This window comes from Carettochelys insculpta, chromosome 4 (assembly GCF_033958435.1).
Source record: "Carettochelys insculpta isolate YL-2023 chromosome 4, ASM3395843v1, whole genome shotgun sequence".
In the NCBI taxonomy this organism is placed as follows: domain Eukaryota; kingdom Metazoa; phylum Chordata; order Testudines; family Carettochelyidae; genus Carettochelys; species Carettochelys insculpta.
Window position 1 is genome coordinate 81,713,961 of NC_134140.1, and position 16,617 is coordinate 81,730,577.

Sequence of the window (16,617 nt, forward strand, 5' to 3'; positions counted from 1 at the left end):
GAATGATTTGTCCTCATTCACATCCATGGAAATTTTCCTCACAAGTCCTCCAACATTATTCCCATTCTATAGACTCTTCCACAGAGTCCAACTGCTAACCATGCCTAGATTCATTGGATATTTTGGTTTCCTTGTGATTGAACTCCTCCTGATTCTTATGAAAATCAACCAGAAACATGAGGACGAGGACCTTCTGACAATAACCAGCCCACACAACGTGCTCTGATTGCTGGTCTGTCTCCCACTGGCACTGGGTGTTGAGAGTTCAGGAAGTAAATGGGGAAACAAACAACAAAAGCTGCCAATTTTTTTTTTTAATTTTATTAACATTAGTGAAAAGTGCAACTAATAGAAGGGGACTTTTAGTTTTGTTTTGAAAAGCAACACAGACAAATGTCAACTGAGCAATATTAAATAATCTATGTACACTTGTGTGAGTAACACATCAATCAATATAGTCGAAGTCTTCTGGAATCCCAAAACTTTTGTCAATTCTGTTCTCTTCAAATCCAAATTTCCGTTTGGCCCAAGATTTTATTGCAAATATATTATCTGTGAACAGAGTGGAAAATGTTTCAATTCACAAGCAGAAGGGCAGCACTACATTTATCACTACCATAAACTCTTCACCACTTCTGGAAATAGCCAAAAGAGAACAGAGATGAGAAGTTCTGAATACTAGGCAGGACTAAGAGGAGAAGAAGAAGTGAAATGTTTGTTCTGTTTTAGGAATAACTAAGCAGTGTTACAAATGCTAATGAGGCAAAACGGGGCTGGTATAAATATGGGCATAAAAATAAAATGATGCTCAAAAATTAGTCACTATTATGCCCTTAACTATAGATTCTGAAGCTATTTTTCTTTGTACAGTTAAACATATTACTCAAAAGATTATTAAAAATAGGTGCATGCAGTTGTTACTTGGGGACGGGGGCTTCTTCAAAGTTTGAGTAGAACTTGAAAAGATGTGCACTTTTTAAATAAAGCTATTCCTATCTGATTACTTGCACCCTAGAAACATTAGCTACATCAAATCTAGTGTTCACTTACTAAGCCACAGGATCTCCTAAATGTCCAACAGAATGTAAATCATCTGTGGCCTCTGTTAAATTTAAACTGTGAAAGTGTTATCACTGAAGTCAAATATATGTAACAAAACCAAACTGAAATGTCTTCATTAGATTGTTTTTTTCTCCTCAGTTACCCAAATAACTCTTGACTCTGATGATTTTACTTGATCACCAGTCATTGTAGGGCTGGTGTGTACCAGAAAGCCTAGCAGTTTGGTGAAGAGTTTAGTACATCCGTACTGAATCATGCTAACAACCTTTGCAAGTTTTGCCATAGACCTTCAAGGGGCTATTCTAAAATGTTAGAATTGTAATGCAATAAGGGTTGGGTCTTAAAAGTTCTCAAGACAGTCCTCAGAAGCAGTGTATTGTGGATGACTTTAAATAGCCACTAGAACAATGTGGGGCACTGTTCAGAGGATTAGTTTAGTTAATCATCTTCTGAAAAGTCATTCTAAACATGCTCTCCTGCTACCATCCAACAGTTAAATAAGTTAACAATATGAAGTTGAACATGATTTGTCCTGCTACATGTTGATTACTAAATCTTGGTCTGTTGTTTCATTTAGCCTGGTAGAAGAGAACTGTAAACAAACACGATAAAATATTGCCATGTAGAAAATGCATATATTGTCATAAAATAGCAAAACAGAAAGGCATATGACCAAGGCTTTTGCCTATTTTTGGTTTTAAGTTAACTCCTTGAAGCAAAATTATTTAGTTCTTTTGTAAATGTATTTTAACCACGGAAGAATGTGGGCTAATGCTACACAAGGGAATTTTAGAATTAGCAATTGATCTGCTCCCAGCTAAAGTCAACATTTTGCTTAAAACAAAGTAAGACAGTTCTTCCCTTTTTGGGTTGCCTAATAAGGAATTAGTTTGAAAAAATAAAAGTGCACTTAGAAATACCTAAGCTTTGATAAGTTTTTGTACTAGATTATTGTATTTTATAATAATAATTCAGTGTGCCTTATTTAACATGACAACTTCAATTAATATAAAACTAGATTACTTGATTCTTATGTTAATCTCTACAACTGCACAACTGTTTAGTTTAAGGGGAATTATCTATCAAGCTACTTTTGACAATGTATCCTTGCAATCAACTTTTACCGACGTTTGATTATAAAATTGGTATTAAGCACAGATATGTTACTATGTGCAACCAGTTTTACGTCTTAGACAGAAAACGGAAGTCTTGATAACACAATACCCATACAGAAACCATCTTTAAATATAAATACTTTTTCCTGTTTCATAAGAGGGCACTAACCACAACAATTCAGTTCAAAAGACACGATATAAACAAGAAGAAATAGTCATTAATATTCTTTTCTATATTCATAAAACTATGGAATACAATTTATTGTCTACTATTTCTGTTTCTAGAAAAGATCGGGCTATTCACTTGCTATTGCAGCCAATAGGGAAAATTCTGAATACCATTTACGAACAATATTCCGACAATTAATACTTTGAAAAATGAAAGCACACGTCGTTTGTTCTGCAAAAGGGCAATATGTAAATACAAACCAGCAGCAGGGCAAAAGGGAGGGGAAAACAGTGAGTAAAATATTTCCATAAAAATATAATGCAATAACTAACAGTATATAGATTGCATCAAAATTCTGATCAAATGAACTGCTCTAAGCAAGAATAACTTTACCACTCCACATACATATTTGAATCTGTATGCACACCAAGATTTAAAAAAAAAAATCTATGTACAGCACTGTACATTTTAAAAACAAACATTAAACAAATTAAGATTAAATAAAATAAACCACGTGGTTTTCGATTCATCTTAAAAATTATGCCAATAATTCTTGCTGTTGAAATCTGTTAATGGTAGAAATTATCTCCAGACTCAAATCTAGAAAACCAGGCTTTTATTAGGAAAGGAAGCCTGCTGTGCATTTTTTGGGTGGGGAAAAATCCTACCTTTGGGTTTTGAGTTACATAAGAGAAACATAGTTACATCTCCATGAGAGTATATTTTTAGGGGGTTTATTTTCCTGCATTTCTAGACACAAGGTTCATTTTGTCTGAAAAATGACATAATTTAAAAGCCCTATAAATCACTGCGCAGAACTTGGAATTGAGCTTCAAGCCCTGTAGTTAGGAATCTTGTTGAGCATTGTAAATGCATACCCACCCGTCCATCTATTGGCTGCTTCCTTGGCAACTTTGTTTGCTTGACCTGAAAAAGAAGAAAGCTATGTACATACAAAACACAGTCATATAATTTAACAAGTGCAAGATAGTGAGCTTATGTTTATATCGACAGTTCCTATGAACTCACTGACCATTATAAAAATATTCACCTGTGGTTTTCAAATATTTCTTTATAACTAGGTTAATGAAAAATCACTAACCAAGGAGCATAAATGACATCATTTGAAGGGGCATAAGTATGTTTAAGGATAGATTTTAAGAGAAAATAATTCTGGTTGATTCTGCTTGCTTTGTTTCACACCCCTCACGGCCCCACAGCGGGGTCACACCCAGGACTGCCAACTCTCCCAGACTGGATGCCATCTCTGCAAATGGTGCTTGGTCTGTCTGGTCAGGGAGAGTTATCAGCTTAGCCAGAGCTGGAAGCAGAGGCCAGGACACAGGGAAGCCAGAACGAAAACCGAGAGGTGTGGCAGCATGCCCTGTACCTCAATGCCTTGCAACCCTAATGGCCTGTGAGGGAAAATCAGTTGGGCCTTAGAAAGTGTCTCAGGATTCCACCACGGATAGTAAGGACTCTTGTGATGAAAAACAGACTGAATAATGCTTCTGGATAGCAAACGTAGAGTTTAAACTTAAAAGAAAAAAAAAAAGCCATCTCCATTGCAATTAGCTTTAAAAGATTTTCTATGACACAAACCACTTTCTAAGAAAGTTTGTTAAATCTTCTTGTCCCTATTGACAAAAATCCTCTGTCAGCCTGGGAACTTATCAGAATCATCATATTTCTTACACTTACATACAGCTTGACCATTTCTAGTCAGCCTTGCTAGCACTCACATGATGTATTTCATTTACAATGGTCACTATGAAGTAGAAAGTTTCTCCCAAGAGGTACTGAGAATGAATACAAGATAAGGTATTCATTGTCATATCCTACAGTAGGCAAATTTTAATTATCACGCAAAATAAACCTGGCACATGGTAAGGTTGGCACTCATTATTTAACCCTGTGTGCTGCAGTCAGTAATCTGAAGAATGTAGTAAACATTTGTGGTGAACACTCTGAATTCTTTAAAGATAGCCTATGAAATGAATAAAAGGGCTTGTGCCCTTTTTGCTTCTTTATGCTATATAACGGAAAAGAGGTTTTTGTGTGTGTTTGTTTTTGTTTTTTTTTAAAGATAATGTCTGTCCTGAGCCATTCTATACTCTTCTCTGCACTGGCATTTGTTCTGAGAATTTTCTATTGTTACCACTGGTTCAGCAGCTCCATCAATGGGAATGCTAGCACTGACAACCTACTAGCAGCATCAGCATTTTAAGCACTGTGTGGCCTGGCTCATAGCTTATCTATAAAATAAGAGATCATGTACTCTAGGTTAAAATGTGCAGTTTTCAAAATGAGTTTTAAAACTCAAGCGTAAAACAGGGAAAGTTGTACCCCAAACTAGAACTCATCTGTACTTACTTTTATATGTTAAAAATCTGTAAACCTTAGTTAATACTAGTGTTTTAAAACACGTTAGCTAAAATGTTTTGAAAGTGCACTTTTTATCCTTACCTAAACAAGAGCATGTTACATAGACCCATTGTGAGGAGGGTTTGGAAATGTACCTCTTCAAATAATAGTACATACTCAGCAAATAGAGCATAAATAGATGTTTAGATATTTAATTATTATTTAGTCAATAATGAGACAAAGTGCAGTCACCTGCACAAAAGACGCAGCACAACTGTCCAATTTCTTTTCAATATTAACATTTGATAGACATGTTTGATTTGTCAAATAGGTGAAGAGATTTTACTTGTTTTGATATTATTACCAGAAACACCTCAAAGGTACTATAAAGATGCTCACTCTTGTAATAACTCCTTGTTAAGTGGAGACATCTGATGTTTCTGATGCTGTTTTACCTAAGCTCACTGTGGTAACAATTATTGTTTTTTCTCTGTCATTTACATGGCAAGGATTGATAAACCTGATAAAACTTCCTAAACAATTAAGATGGGAAAGAGATTTTTTTACTCACACTTTCCAACTTTGTTTTGCTAGAGCCTATTCAGTTCCAATGAGTTGGTAACACTGTTTAGAAAACTAATCTTTGACAAAGATTAAACAGCCCTGAACTTTCAGTTAAGGTGCATAAAATCACAACATACATGCTCCAAAACACCCAGTGAGTCGCACTAGAAAAGTAGTGTTGATAATGACATTCTTGATATTTCTACGGTTAAGAAAACCGAACACAGATCTCTTTAGACATAAGGCAGCAAAAAAGGATACAAGCCAACTTTTTGTTTAAAAATCAGTCACAGGTCATCTCTAAAGGTGATGTTCAAAGATGGTTTGAAAAGTAACATACCTAGGCCTGGCAATGTTACTAATAAATGATGAAAACTCTCAGCAGACAAAGCTTGAATATTGATCTTCTTCCTTCAAATTTTTAGGCAGCAAAGAAAGAATTGTACTGAATTCCCTTTCTAACCCTGCTCACATTTCCTTCCAGGCCACTCCTAAGGCTCATTTTAACCTTCTCATGCACAAAATATGATCTCCAACAGGAAGACGCTCAAGATCTTACCCTTGAGAATAATGAAGTGCCAAGTCTCCCAAGGCAAAATAACTAGATTTACAAAACAAGTAGCAGCTAGTGATAATCTGAGCTACCATAGTATCTCTGCAGGCAGCTATTACGGATTTGTTCACTGAGGTGGCAGAGAAAACTTGCAACCTTCCAAGGACAGTTATCAGCCAGCCAGCAGAACTGTTACCAGGTAATACAAAATATAATTAACATCTTGAGTATTTTTAGAATAAAGTATCTTGTACATTGTGGAATGTAATTCTGTTGTATGGAGTAACAGTAGCTGCAATTATTTTCACAGGCTAATGTGCACTGTTAGTTGCAGGCTTCCTAGTACCACTTTTGAAGGGAGGTGTCAAAACCCTGTACTTACAGAAAAAGAATTCACTGATGAGTCTCCCTTTGTATATAAATATCAAAATGGTAGCAACAGAAAGAACTGTCTATTAATCTTAATCTTCTATATGCTCTCCTACTTTTTGTGTGGAATATTTTCTACTTCCCTGGGTCTAAGGCTTCTGCTACTGACAAATTCATTAAACCTTTTCCTTCAAGCACAACGTGTCAGGTTCTCCTCTCTCACTAATTTTTGACCTCTCAGAGAAGCATCTTTAGGCTATTCCTGTGTACCATGTGACATAAGATGCCAATTAATGAAAGCATGCTCATGTTCTGAGTTCAGGTTTATTATGAATGCCACTTCCAAGGCCACTGGCCACAGATGCATTGCAGAACTTACACACTTGACATACATCAGAGCACACCGCTAACCTGATTGCCTTGCAATTCCTGCCTGCTTAGCTATGGACAAGATGCTGCATTTTGTCATCACAGACTATTTGCAGCAATGAGGAAAGTCCATGAGAAAGAAGGCAGGGCAACAGCTCCTATGCGAATGCCTATGCAAATGAGAGTCCACTGAACTACACCAACAGACTATCAAACAGTGGGACAAAAAAAATCTAATTGACAGCATGAGCAACCATTTCTCCCCAAATACGAAGTTTCCATTGTAATCAGAGTAAAGAACATGACCCAGTGCTCTGCTTTACCAGAATTCTTGGCACGATTACAGCCATCGTATCAAATATGTTGTAATATTTTAAAGTTCACTATACCATAAACTGGATTCAATGCACACACATTTGATTTGTCATTTAAAATGACACATTAAATATCTTCTTTACTGTAGCTAGTTAAATTGAGAATGTTATCTTTACAAGGGCTGGAAATGTTTCTTAAGTGAAAGTCCAGAAACTAGAAAATGTTGTGATTAATAGGAAATTCACCTGATGGGTGGGGGAGGGGAGGTGTTCATACCCCTAGCTTAACAACCATTGTGTGTTAGAAGAGTTTGGAAAGACATGGAGTCTGACACAGCGCAAGCCATCTGTGATTGAATCCACCCAGCATGTGTTTGAATTATATTTTCTCATGCCTGAAAATAACCCCTACGCAAATGTATAAAATAGTTCCACCTCTGTCTATATGGTGAGATAACAGTGTACGCTACATTTCTGGTAAACTAATCCTCTTTTCTGGATATTTGGTTTTTGTTTTGTTTTGTTTTTAAAGGGCTTAGAATCTTTGTTAGCCTATTGAAAAATAAAGACTGTCAAGTTAAGTCAGTACCAGCTCCTTACGTCCGTTATGGAAAGGCTACACTGTCAAATCTCATCGGTATACATGTAATGCGTCCACAGTGTCATGCACTCACACCTGGATGTGTGTGCACACACAATTAGCCTTCAAGATATATTAAAAAGAATCCTAGTCCTTCATTCTCACAACTCTTATAACCAACACCACACCTCTTCTATTGCTCAAGCAGCAAAGATCTAATCCAAGCAGGAAACAGTGCATCTATGAAAGAGAAACTACACTGACTTAGAGTCTGATCCAGTCTTCACTGAAGTCAGTGGGAGTATTTGCTTTCACTTCAACAAACACCAAAAACCAAAAGAATTTATTTCTGGTACACTGGCATTGCAGTTAAAAACCCATGGCTGACCTGTGCCAACTGACTCAAGATGGTGGGTTAAAGATGTTTAGGTCAAAGCTGCAGCCTGAGATCGGAGACTTTCACACCTTACAGGACCCTGGAGCCCAAGCTCCAGTTCAAAAAACAACAACACTATTAAACAGCCTCTTAGCCCAAGGCCCATGAGGTATAGTTAGCTGGCAGAGGCTAGCCATGGTTGTCTAATTACAGACCCTTGCTGTGAAGTCTCAGGAAATACATCTCACCACGGTGGCAATTCCTGAGTACCCTCAGAGACCATTGATATTTCTATTACATTACTGCATACAGTATGTATTTGTCCATATTACTTGCACTTGATGTTACCTGCTCCCTCCCCCATGTACTTTGCAGCTAGGACACGTCAGGAGGAAAATAAAGACTTTTTTACTTCCACATAGCCTCAAAGTTCTTCCATCTCCCTATTCTTTTTTTCTGGGGTGGGGGTGGTTTACAAATCTAATACCTTGATAATTCCAGTAAAATTGCCACAGAGGTAGAAGGAAATTACAATCAATTGCCAGCATACACATGTACCATTTGTGAGACTAGGCTTGCATCAGTACAGTCTGCTCAGTACTGTCTCTCCACATTACAGGTCTGCTGTGGTGCAAAACAATAAATTTCCCTAGTTTAGACAAGCTCACAGTTAGTGCAAATCTAGCTCCAATGAAGATATGACAAAGCTCCCAATATATATGAGACTGCTGACACATTTTATCAGGGAAGATGAGACGAAGTCCTGATATTTTCATGGAAAAAATAAAGAATAATTCAAAAATCCAGAAATACATTTCCAGGTCTACTTTATAAAACATGCAGCAGCAAAAAGAGCATAAAACCAACATTTTAAATTTTATTTTGCAGATTACTTTCAAACAGTCAAATATCTGCATCAGAGAGTTGAGTGAACTGTGTTTATTAGTGGAAAGCAAAGTAACCTACAGATTGAACTTCTCCAATCCAGCACACTTCTCCGGTAACATCCATAACCTGACATGATTTTAGTAAGCTGGATGACCATTTATCATGGGTGTAGTCAAGTTTCCCCTGGTGTCATAAAATCTGTTTACAGCCACCAGCCCTGGCTCTCAGTGTTCTGTGCTGTTATTCAGCTGTAATACACCCCTAAATATCTTGTAAAAGCCCAGTAAGCAGTGGCAGTGTTGGTAATGCTGCTAGACAATATTGACCTTTCATGGTGTGGAAAATTATCTCATTTGGCACTGATCAAATCCCGAGGCTGCAAACTATGATGTTCTCCATTGAGCCAGCTGTAGCCAATTGTGCACATCACAAACCCACCATGTGTTTACCTACCTACAATATCAGCTCCACAAAATTGCTATGAAGATTTACCAGCTTAGACACTAATGCACTTACACCTGTTTCACCCCCCTCATCCTCTTTCATCCCACTCCTCCAACACTTTTTCTATTACAATACAACAGTGATTAAACAAAACAAAACAAAACCTTGTCCATAATTCAGTTAAATATCAGGGTAAATACAATTATTCCAGGTTGAAACAGAGAGTACTGGCTGTAGCTGCTAGTTTAAAGGCCTGATCCTGCACCTGAATCCATTTAGGCAGAACCCTGTGCACAAGATGATTGCAAAATCTGTGCTTCAAAGTTTGAATGAGACATTCCATCACAAACCCTGACTTTCACTTCTTCCTACAACTTTTGTAAATGCATTCCTTACAGAATTCAATTTCTCCTTCTTTCTTAGAACAATGAGAAAAAAGTTTAGGGCTTCCCCTCTCCTGCCCCTACATGCCAAAGCTGTAAAAAATGGTATCAAGCAAGTCCTTGGATATACCGGTGTGAAATATATAAAATTAAGCCTTTTTTTTTTTTTTTTTTGCTTAGCTAGCTAAAACAGCTTCATTTTAAAATAAATTTGGCAGAGATACAAGTTCTCAGAGAGGCCTAGTCACTTTGACTTGTTTGAATTTGTCTTAAGCATAAATATCATGTACACATCTATACACTCAGATTCACACTCTTTGCCCCTTTAGTTTCTACTCCATACTGACTGGAACAGAGAAGAAAGGAATTTTCTAGACACTGAACATGTACAACACCAGAGAGCAGTAGTTTAAGGTTCTCTAGTTTCCTTACAAAAGCATCTATTCAAACTTGACTTCTCTATTTTTGGTTGACAAAAACTGCAGTTACTTGTGATCTATGAAGTCTTTACCTAGGTTTTCAAATGTTAAAAATGAATGCATTCTTGTACAATTACCTCAGAAATGGGATTACCTAAAAATAACACCTGCTTATGAAAGTGGTATATGTATGTTCAATTACATCTGCTTATTTCACTCACAAAAGAAGACTTCAGTTAAACCGTAAAGCCAGTTCTGATGTGGGTGGATTCAACTCTGGCTCATGTTTCTTTAACAGAATTGTTAACTACATTCCAACTGCAGCAGTTATACCAGCAGTGTCAGTGCACAAGGTACAAAGAACAAAACTGAATTACTGGCCATCAGGTGCATACTGCATGGTTGCTAACAACAAAACATCTTTTTATCAGGAAAATGAGCTCAGTGAATCCGGATGCTGTCAGAAAAATCTCATTATGAATCTAGTTCAACTCCCATTCATCTCAGTGGTCTGACCTTAGAGTTATTTGCACAAATTCACTTTTCTAACTATAACTGCGCTTAATAAGCGTGCTACATAGGTCCCCACTCCAAAACATACAAATAGCCACATATTATATGCTAAGATATTTTTAGGCAAAAACTTAAGCAATATACTTTCAAAACAAACAAAAACTTTAATAGTTATCCCGTAACCTCTTTCATATCCAGCATTCTACCATCCAGAATTCTCAAATGACCAGCATTTTGACCATTTGAGTTATTTCCATACGTTCAGTATCGTGCAAATAAATATGAATAAATACAGCTAATACAGTTTAAGTGTTCACTGTTACTGTTGGTAAATAAAGTACTCTGCACACATTTTTGTTTCTTAATATCTAACCTTGTTTCTCTTTAGCGTTATGCATTGGTAGGTATACCTCTCTATTATCCAGAATATTTAAGTATCCAGCAACCTATACGCTGGATGGTGGATATAGAAGCTTACTATATATGCACTTCGTGTTCTGGAGAACTTTAAGTATAATTGACTTACTTCAGTCACTTTTAAAACGTCCCCATTCCTTAAACTCATTTATTCCCCATTGAAATTCCCAAATGCCTTCTGGAAATAGTAATTCTATGTTAAATAACAAACAAATCCAATACTTGATGGAATAAGTAGTTTCTAAATCTTTAAATCTTGCAATAATTCTCTTTCAAATTATTCCAAAAGCAGTGGCTAACGCCCACAGCTAGATGCTCCTACCCAAAGAATCGGCAGTGAAACAGTTTAATCATCAGTCTCATTCAAAATTAATTCTCAAAATCATAATGTGCAGTTTACACTTCTCAAAATTGTTTCATTCTGTTAATGGACTCAGCAAGAGAATATTACTTCCATTCACAAGTGGAAAGTTGTCTTCACCTGCCGAGGAGTTAGAACTACAGTTTGGTTTTAAAATTAAAAATCTGAAATACAGGTACTGAAAACAGTACTAAAGCAAACATCATCTGGAGATACTTCTAAATCCACACCATAGCATAGAATTTCCATGGTGTCTATTTCCAGTGGTCTACTCATGAATCAGGAGCTTAAAACAGGAAATTTCTTATTTGCTAAAAAAATTCCTGTTTCTCATTCCAGTTAATATCAATGACTCTCTTAATGAAGTGTAATGTTCGTTTTGCCATTAATTCTGCCTCTTATTACACACGCTGACTGAGATTGGAGTGAAGCCAAATTTCATTAAAAAGCATCCACTACCCCACTGTGCTCAAAATAGCCAAAAACTATCCTTACACTACTGCAGAAGCAATTATTTATTTCTGAAGGATAGCCTAGCCCCAAATTGGATTGGTAGTCACACAGACCATTAACCAGTGCCCTGGGTGGATACAAAATTTGTACCCCACATCCAAACAGCAAACATAGTCCTGCAGCCACAGCTATAAATCAAATATCCAGAGATTTGTAGGGCCCTCAACCACAGGCCCATAGACTCAGAATTACAGCTTTCGAGACAGTACCATCTAGAAATCCCACCCATCGGCAACATAACTGATGAACAAACCTAATTTTATTCACAAAGTTATATATACAGTTTACAAATTTCTTCTTTAGAATAAAATGCCTCTAAATACATTCAGCGCACCACTCCAAAGCTAGAACTACAACAACTCAGGCACACTAGAAAACACACTGATTGAACAGGAATGCTGATGATCTTCCTCTAAAAGCCTCCTCTCAGACATGAACACTTGTGTTTAGCATGTACATGATTATTGTTAAGGGTAACTGTACTATGCACAGAGTAACCAAGACACCATAACTAAATATCCTCAGTTTTGTTTCAATTATCAACTATAAAAGCTATATTAATATAGACTGACATTAAATTCTCCTTTAAATGAAATGGTTTAAGAATAAGAAATCTTGATGGTGAGAAATGGCTGTAGTTGCTTGTGTGTGTGCATGCATGTTTATCTGTGTATATTCTACTGTTTCACTGGCTATGTCTACACTAGCACACTACATCGAAGTAGCCTATTTTGAAGTAAGAACATCAAAACAGGCTACTTTGATGTGTATCGTCTACACATCCTCCAGGGTTGGTGCCATCGATGTTCAACGTCGAAGTAGTGATGGGGAACGTCGAAAGGAGCCACCCTGGAAGGAAATGAGGAGCGTCCACACACACAAGCACTCCCCGTTGAAATAAGGGGCCAGCAAAGACTGCAGACAGAGTCACATGGTGAACTAGCCCTTCTGCAGCAACAGCAAGACGCTCCCTTAAAGGGCCCCTCCCAGACACACACAGCCTGCACAGCACGAGGTCTGCAGAGCCGACAAGTTGCAGACCCCATGCACACAGCTGTACACAGCATGGACCCCCCAGCTGCAGCGGCAGTGGCCAGAAGCCCTGGGCTAAGGGCTGCTGCACATGGCAACCACAGAGCCCTGCAGGGGCTGGACAGAGCATCTCTCAACCCCTCAGTTGATGGCCACCATGGAGGACCTCGCTATTTCGATGTAGCAGGATGCGGATCAGCTACACATGCCCTACTTCGATGTTGAACGTCGAAGCAGGGCGCTATTCCCATCTTTGGGCAGGAATAGCAATTTTGACGTCTCGCCACCTAATGTCGATTTCAATGTCGAAATAGTGCACAGCACGTGTAGACGCGACACGTGCTATTTCAACCTTGTGCCAGCTACTTCAAAGTAACCGGCTAGTGTAGATGCACCCACATGGTAAATAATTCCATGCAAACCCATTATTAAACTTTGTCTTCATAGTAAATATGAGAAGCAAAGAGATGATATTTGGTGCATACTCTTACTTGGAACTTCTATTCCAAGGAGCTGAGAGGTTCTTGAGGTGCCCTAAACAGTCTCAGTTTCTCTTTGGTTTCAAGTGTGTATCAGGAGTAAAGGCCCACAGTTGCCCTGCTTCCCTTCTAGCATAACCCAAGTGAGCTCATGGTCTAAGCACCCAGATGGCTGAGGGAATTGGCAGACTTACCTTTTGTGCTCATGTGAAAATCTGTTCAGCTGTGTGTGAGCTATGAGCTGTTGAAAACCATCAATTTCCCCTCTGTGTTTGGTTCACATCATCTTTGGCTTACTGATAAATGCCTTGAGCCTTCTATTAGTACTATGTGTGCACCACACTCTCTCTTTTTCCCACATAATATTTTGTCCGTCCCCATTCTGGAGCAGAACTATCTCCTCCTTCAGCTACTTCTGCCTCCAAATGCTAATACCCTCAGCCTCCGGGAAAAGTGCAGTAGGCTTGGGAACATGGCTTTGTACCTGTGCACGCTGAAGTCAGCGTCGAGCCTCAATGGTGTTCAACAGTGCAGTTCTATATTCCTTCTGATTGGTATTTAATTATTCCTGTGGCCTTCACAATCGCTGTTATTGCTCAAGGCTTTTTCCTCATGGAGAAAAGTTGGCCAATCTGGAAACAGAATCCAGATCTACAATGTGGCAGACCAAATCTCAACTATTTGGTCATACTAGCCTGGAGGAAAAAGGTTACCCAGTCCAAATACTTGGCTATGTTCTCTGTAAAATGGTGCCATTATCTTCTAATGTCTGGCCCACAGAGGATAACATCTTACACATGCTGATAGCAACTGTAGTTAATTCAGGAACGCTAAAGTTCTGTGCTGAGAAAAGGAAGATTTAAGGATTCAAAATTACCCTGTCGGGCTAGGAAGAGCATCATAGAAATGCATAAAATGTTCTGGAGGGTTCTCGAATTTAATTTTAGATTTAGAAAGTCATACACCAAAACACAGTAAAAGATAAATGTTGCAAAGTCGACCATTTTAAAGACAGGAAATACCAGAACAAAGGTTACTCATGAGGCTTTAATTTAGTCCCCCTCTCCCGTTTGTGAATTGGCATGATGACAGTCTCTAATTATATGGTCACATGTTTTTTCTCCCTTCCCATAAAACAGTTGCCTCACTCAGTGCACAAAGGGATAATTGTCAATGTATGAGATAAAAAAATTAAGAAAATATTGAATAGCTAAGTGTGGTCATATGTCTAATCTACTGTACATCACTGTGCCAGGTAATGTACAGACACAGTCCTTTCTGAGAAGAGCATATAATCTAAACAGATGTACTAAGATCTCAGTTTTACAAGTAGGAAACTGAGGTACAACACTGTTAAATTATTGACCTAATGACAAACAGAAGGCCTGCAACGAGGTCAGAAAATAAATCCAGGTCTCCTGAGTCCCACACCAATGCCCCAATCGCAAGAGCATCCTTCCTCTCCATTACTGAAAGTGTGCCACTAGTAAGAGCAATCTTGTGACCCCAGGGGAGAGGGTGATAAGAATACACTTATTTTCATACATCCTACTATATGTGTACCACAGAAGTTGTTTATATAGAATATATAATAAGAACAGCCTTACTCCCATTCCCTTGTGAATATTTATAATGTGCTGGCAACCCCAGCCGCAGGATTGGCCGGGGGCAGGGGAGCCACTGAGTTTAAAAAAACAAAAGGGTACTATACTCTCTATATAGAGAGAGACTTTTGTGTGTGTGTGTGTGTGTGTGTGTGTGTGTGTGTGTGTGTGTACACACCAATAATCCTTATATTAATCCTAAAATAACAAAAATTATTTATTTTTAATTACTTTGTTTAACTGCTCAACTGTTTGCTTCAAGAGATCAGTGACTAGAAACTTAAATCAAGATAAAATTAATTACAATAAGACATGTGCTTTCCTATTTACGGTATTTGAAAATAAAACTAGCTCTTCCTTGGCTGCTCTTCGCCTACCAGACCTTGAAAACCATAAGTTTAATTAACTGGACTTCTATTGTTTGTGAAATTTTAACACATGAAAGCCACACAATATGCAACTTACGGATTTCTTCAACAACATCTGGATCACATTCTTTGTATTTGTCTGCTTCTGCCTTTAGCTGCTCTTTTTTCTGTCGGAGACCAGCAAGTTCCTTTATCAGGGCAGCACGTTCTGCCTGGGTTCCAAGTATTTTGGGAGAAACCAACAGCAAAGAAAACTGAGTAGACAGTGATTATAGTACTGCTGCTCATTTAAGCAAAATGCAAATATCATTTTACTCCCCAAAAATATCAGATACACTGATTGCTCCGAATCCTATTGTGTTAGCGTACCTGTGCACTTACGGGTTACGTCTACGGTAGCCCCAAACTTTGAAATGGCTACGCAAATGGCCATTTCGAAGTTTACTAATGAAGTTTACTAATGAAGCGCTGAAATGCATATTCAGTGCTTCATTAGCATGCGGGCGGCTGCAGCACTTTGAAATTGACGCGCCTCGCCGCTCGTCCTGATGGGGCTCCTTTTCGAAAGGACCCCGCCTACTTCGAAGTCCCCTTATTCCCATGAGCACATGCTAATGAAGCGCTGAATATGCATTTCAGCGCTTCATTAGTAAACTTCGAAATGGCCATTTGCGTGGCCATTTTGAAGTCTGGGGCTAGTGTAGACACGGCCACTGTAAGCACAGTATTCTATGTAATCTTATTAAATAAAGAGCAACTAAGAATATGCCAATGCCTATATATCAGTGAAACAATCAAATTCATGTTTAGATTAACTAGAGACAGAAATATAAAAAGTATTAAATCAATTAAATATTCTGTTAATTGATCCTGGACTTTAGTCTGACACCTGTGAATAGTGCAAGTGAGACAGGTAATTCTTACTTAACGTTAAAATCAACATATTCCTTCGAAGAGCCACATACTTCCATTCTAAACATGTTAAGGTGTGGATATAGCACCACACTAAGAAAGATTCTTTACTATAGTAACTGATTACTCTTTAGAATACCAAATGAGGGATAAAACATATAGCCTATTTTAAAAGACACTTTACATTATTTTACATCACTAAAGGTACCACACTGTCACTTAGTCATAGTGACAAACATCTGTTACAAAATTGTACACATTTATAGTAAGCTGTAGAAAAATGATTATCTGAGAAATAGCATGCAATCATGTAATTCAAGATTGTATCATAACACATTAATCCGTAACTTTCACATTTTCTGACACCTAGAAACTTGACTGCCTAATATTAATGTTTTCAAGTTTTTTTTTTAATGGAATGACTGTTTCCAACAAAATCCTTGCCTTTT

General features: G+C 37.8%; 1 protein-coding gene across 2 annotated transcripts in view; it reads right to left on the reverse strand.

Moving 5' to 3' along the window:
- Nucleotides 1–324: 324 nt before the first annotated feature.
- MND1 (meiotic nuclear divisions 1) overlaps nucleotides 325–16,617 on the reverse strand; it is a 55,088-nt gene continuing 38,795 nt past the window's right edge. For both annotated transcript variants that reach the window (XM_074993166.1, XM_074993168.1), the window contains exons 6-8: nucleotides 15,354–15,468; nucleotides 3,229–3,273; nucleotides 325–552 (exon numbers count right to left, since the gene is read on the reverse strand). In XM_074993166.1, the coding sequence (XP_074849267.1) occupies nucleotides 446–552; nucleotides 3,229–3,273; nucleotides 15,354–15,468 (267 nt within the window). In that variant the 3' untranslated portion in view covers nucleotides 325–445. The remainder of the gene's footprint in view (nucleotides 553–3,228; nucleotides 3,274–15,353; nucleotides 15,469–16,617) is intronic.